This window comes from Rhagoletis pomonella, unplaced genomic scaffold, assembly GCF_013731165.1.
Source record: "Rhagoletis pomonella isolate Grant_MI unplaced genomic scaffold, Rhpom_1.0 Rhpom_scaffold_00003, whole genome shotgun sequence".
NCBI lineage: Eukaryota > Metazoa > Arthropoda > Insecta > Diptera > Tephritidae > Rhagoletis > Rhagoletis pomonella.
The window spans coordinates 52,584,602-52,589,841 of NW_023458557.1; the positions used below are offsets into that span (position 1 = coordinate 52,584,602).

General features: G+C 35.1%; 1 protein-coding gene across 1 annotated transcript in view; it reads left to right on the plus strand.

Moving 5' to 3' along the window:
• The window catches only part of LOC118735296 (protein rolling stone), a 144,640-nt gene extending 139,922 nt beyond the window's left edge, over positions 1-4,718 (plus strand). Inside the window, exons 2-4 of the mRNA XM_036464967.1 lie at positions 1,006-1,366; positions 4,149-4,332; positions 4,396-4,718. Coding sequence (XP_036320860.1) covers positions 1,006-1,366; positions 4,149-4,332; positions 4,396-4,585 — 735 coding nt within the window. The 3' untranslated portion in view covers positions 4,586-4,718. The remainder of the gene's footprint in view (positions 1-1,005; positions 1,367-4,148; positions 4,333-4,395) is intronic.
• The last annotated feature ends 522 nt before the right edge of the window (positions 4,719-5,240 follow it).

Genomic DNA, 5,240 nt, shown 5'->3' on the forward strand with positions numbered 1-5,240 from the left:
AAACCCCGAGCGGCAGTGCAGGAGCCCAAGAATTACCCTTAAAACGGGCACAGGAGCTTAAAAGACCAACTGGCCCCCAACTGGTTCGAAGGTAGGTAGTTTCGGACTAGTCCCAAACTGGTTCCCAACTGGTTCCCGGACTGGACCCCGACTGGGTACCAACTGGTCCCACGAACTAGTTACCAACTGGTCCCAAAGTGGTAACCAACTGGTCCACCTATACTTCAAGTGGTCCACAAGTCACTTCACTTACAAAGCATTCGATTTAGTTGACAATAGGCAAACTAATTTTATTTAAAGAAATGGCGTGTCGTCTATTTCCGGTGTAGCAAACGTAGTACATAGGGCGACATCTAGATGTCATCTACCTCGCCCTATTCACTATGCTTTTTTATAGGAGTTTATCAAAGCTTTGCTTTGGTGTCGGACACACAACATTGAAAGCTTCTGGATCCACAACATTGAAAGTTTCTGGAACACAACATTGCAAGTTGATAAAAGCGTTGTAAAATAAACGTTTCTCCTTGGGTGAAAAAAGTGAATCATACAATTTGATTCTGACTATGTACCAAACTGAACAAAATTACAAATGATATGATGAGCAATGAGAAAATGAGAATTGTATTGTACGGTTTCTTTCCGTACTCTGGTCTGAATGTATATTATAAATACGGGAAGAGGGTTGGCATACACATCTAGTTGTCGGCTTCAAAGCCGCATTCGAAAGGACCAAAATGAGTTTCCTGTAAGCCGAGATGTGTGAGTTTAGTAAAATGACTACGACTTCTTTTATCTGATGCTGGAGAAGATAATATGAGCTGCAGAACTGAATAGCTCAGGTATAATCTTAAAGAGCGAACAATTAACCCGGACTGAATTAAACTAAAAGCAAATTAAAGTAAAGCAAACAAAACGTATTAAAAATTTTATGTTGAATTATCAGGGAAACTAATTTTATTTATTAGTTGCAAAGTTCTAATTCTTATTTTACTTCCTATTTTACAGTGGCAGAACTGCGAGCGCAGCGCCTACTTTTTGCTCTACAAATGGATTTGGGCATGCTTCTTTATTTCTGTATTCATAGCATCTTTGGTTTTGCAATTATCAGATGGCAAACTCTTTATCTTCTTGACAAACTGGGGCATAATTCTATGCCTTTTGACACAGCTAAGCGGTGCTGTTCTCGCGACACGATGGCACTTCAATTTGGGCGGTGCACGGAGCGTGGCGACTGAAGCTCGAACCCTAAAAGAACCACCGCCCACACCGAAGCTGATTAAGTTCTACTGGTTGCTGCACGGCTCGTCCTTGTCATTGGCACTAATCATCACAACGGTTTATTGGATGTTCTTGCATGGGAAAATGAGTAAGTTTTTACAAGCGAGCGCACATGTGTACAATAGTATTATAACCTTATTCACATAACGGTTGTTTGTAACAGCCTAAAGGAATCGAGATATACATATATGTAGACACATACATAGTACTCTCTGAGAAACAAATTCTAGAAGTAAAAACCAACCCAACTCGTAATAAATTTTAGTATACAAATTTTAGTATTTAGTATGGAAATATTCAAGTCAAAATCGCCCATATTACAATGAAGCGTTTTGCACTTCACGTACGGTTACCAGACGTACTTATTTTATCAGTACAGTACTGATTTTATCAGTACAGTACTGATTTTATCAGTACAGTACTGATTTTATCAGTACAGTACTGATTTTATCAGTACAGTACTGATTTTTCAACTCTTGTACTGATTTTATTAATTTCTTCAATCAGTACGCTAATGTCCTGATTTTTCAAAACTTGTACTGATTTTACTGAATTTTCAATTCCAACAAAATACTTTAAGATTTTTGTAAGGTTTTTACATAACGTTGGAACTTCCTTAAACTGTTCTGTAAAAAGTAAGAAGAAAATAATTTGTCTAATTATATTTGACATGTTTCAGATAATGTTTGATATGTCCATGAAATTAATACAACAAAAAGATCAATCCTTTTATGGGCATATCGCCTGGTCGTTACATTCCAGTTGCGATAATATGATGGAGCTTAAATTATTTAAAAATAAGGCTGACCTGTTTTTTGTCGAGTGTTGTTAGTTATCTCGAAAATAACTTTCAGTTTAATAACAGGAAGTTTGGATATTCGAATGGCTTTTGCCTTAATTAACAATTCCTTTTTCATACAAAACATAGAGTTAGATACTCTTTTCAGCGAATACTTAGTCTTTCAAAGTTTTTGCGTAGTTGAAAAAATTCATTTAAGCCATGAGGAAATATAGATGAAGTCCTTAAATATTGGTACTTTTCCAAAGTTTAAATATGTTATTTTATTTTGTAATAGCACACTCAAACGAAGCATCTGAGAGTATAAAGTTTGCTTCCTGGCGCGAAGAGAGAAACCGGCTTCTAATACAAATTTTTTAAAGTGAACTTCAAATTAAAGATACTTTTAAAATGAAATGTATAGAATTCTTTGACTATTTATTGACTGCAGATGGAAATGGTCTCATTATTGCTATTCAACAATGTCATAAATGTAAAATAAATTGGCTTCTTTGTACAATGATGTGTACACTCACGTTAGAATGAATGACACTTTTATTTTTTATGAACTATGTTTTGTTCATATACCTAAATATTGTTAAAACAAGTACTCTGGCGTTTTAAAGTATTGTCTGTTAATTTACTTTGGAAGGAATTTCCGTCATCCCTTGTCAAGTTTGGTTTGCAGATAAACCGGTTTCGGCATTGTGTCATCTTCAGTGTCATTTGTCTGTTACTTACATTCATAATTTTGCTTTGTATAAAAATGTACTGAAAAGTAGTGATTTTTTTAGCATGAAAAAGTCTAACGTACAGATTTCCCGCATAAAAAATTTGGCAACCCTAACTTCACGGATGCTTTTTCATATAAAGATAATAAAAAAAAGTTTATTTCCATGCTGCCTTTAACGGGGTTTGAAACCTGACCATATGGAATTTGACAATTTGTGGCAAGCAACTTTGCACACTCAGCTAAAGGAAGACATGTAAATGCATATTGAAGTGTTGAGTTTGAATCAACACCACAGCACGCGTGCGTGGTATGAAAGTATTATTTTTGAATTCGAACATATTAAAACGATAATCAAATAAAAAAAATTATTTTTACTCATTTATATCCCTCAGTGAATTCATAACATTTTTCTTAATATTACAACGCGTTTTTCTCTCAGTGTACATATTTAGCAAAATGCTCACAATGAAAAGAGAAATCGATTAAGCTATCTATCTGTCTATCGGTCTATCTCCAGCTGGTGATAGCTGATCAGTGATGCCAAACATTCTCTATTAAAAATCCCACGAATTACCCACATCTTAAAAATTTATCCCACAAAATTCCCAACGAATTTAAAACATATACATATTTCAGTAGTAAAGAAGTAACATTCATATAAAATAATAATAATAGATTGGCGGTTACACATATGTTAGTGTTTGGCCAAGCTTCTCTGATTTTTAGCGTGCGCCTTGATGTTGTCACACAAAGGGGAGGGACCTACAGTTTTACGCCGTTAAGAAAACCCCTTCTTTCCACATTTTTTTGCGATGTTGCTTTAACCAGGGCTTGAACTCAGGCCCTGCGTAGTGGAAGCGCGCACTGCTTACCACTACACCACACATATAATATTCTTTCGAAATTCAAAGGTCGGTAGATTACTCACTAAGGGCTTAAAAGAATTTAAAAACATCTACTAAATTCATAAATTAGCTTTAGTGTTTATTAAAACCCAACATTTTGAAGAAACTTTTTTTCTTTATTAAGGTAACTAAATAATGCATACATACATTTGTGTTTTTTATTGCTGTATACTTACTGGCAATTCTTAAAACTATGACTGTTACAAATTATTTGCTTTGTGTAAGCGAATATGATTTTTTTGGTGACTTTATAATTGAAGCGCATTATATGCTATTTAATATTTCATCAGATAATTTGTTCCGCTTTTTACATGAAACACCAGTTACAATTGAAAAGATTATTTCTTAGTCACTGTCACACTGTTGCGCTTTCAATTACATAACATCTATTCTCTACCTCTAATGAAGCAAGCAATTTTTCAACGATCTAATGCAACATAATTTCCACTTACAGATAAGCCGATGCGCTATCCCGTGATGAGCTTCATTACACACTGCCTAAATTCAGTATTTATGTTGGTCGATTTTTTGATTGTCGCATTTCCGGTGCGTATAGTGCACGCCCTCTATTGGATGCTACTGCCCATTATATACTACTTATTCACTTTGGTCTACTTCCTCGCTGGCGGCAGGGATGAGTAAGTGCATGGCGATTTCTTTTGAAATCATAATTTATGAAAATTTTTTATGTACTTATCTAGATATGGCCATCCCTATGTGTATCCAATTTTGGACTGGACCACTCCTGGGCGCGCTGTAGCCACATTTGCCGGAGTTTTTGTCTTATATTTGATCTACTCAATTATTTTGTTTGCATTAAGTAAATTTAAGCGGTATTTTTCTCGAACTCTGAGCGCCATGGATAGTCCACATGCCATCGGATTAATTTAAAGCATTGTAGTTAAAAATATTTACATAAAATCGTGGTATATTTAATCATATGACATTTTTGTATATGAAATTTTGATAGTACATTCTTACATCGAAATCCTAATGAAAATATACATATGTACATACATACATACATGCATGTTTATAGATATAGTCACTAGACACCCTGCAGGGAAACCGCGGACTGGTGCATAAAATTTCTAGTTCCGTACAAGATCCTTATCGCCAAAAACGAACCAGTCCGATAGTAAGTAGATCTCCACCAGTTCAAAATCAGCGAAATGTGGGTCTCTTATAAAAACTATTTTAATTCTCTTTTTTTCATTAGAAATCTATATCTAAAGTGACGAATTTAGAACTGGTTCGGAATTATAGAAAAAGGGACGCAGAACGAACTAGATCTTATCTGTCGAATTTATAACTAGTTCGAAACTATCGAAAAAGGTATGCAGCGGGGGCTTGTTTACTTTACATAGATATGTGTTTGGCGGCTTTTTCGTTCAAATGCACTTTCATTCTGCACTTCGCAGATGCTATTTCATAGTTTGGTAATACAAAACAAAACTTTGTATTAACATACTAACATCTTGGGGCCAACTGGAATGTAACAAATAACAGCGAGCACCTCTGCAAAGTCAGCTAAAGCCAAAGGTAT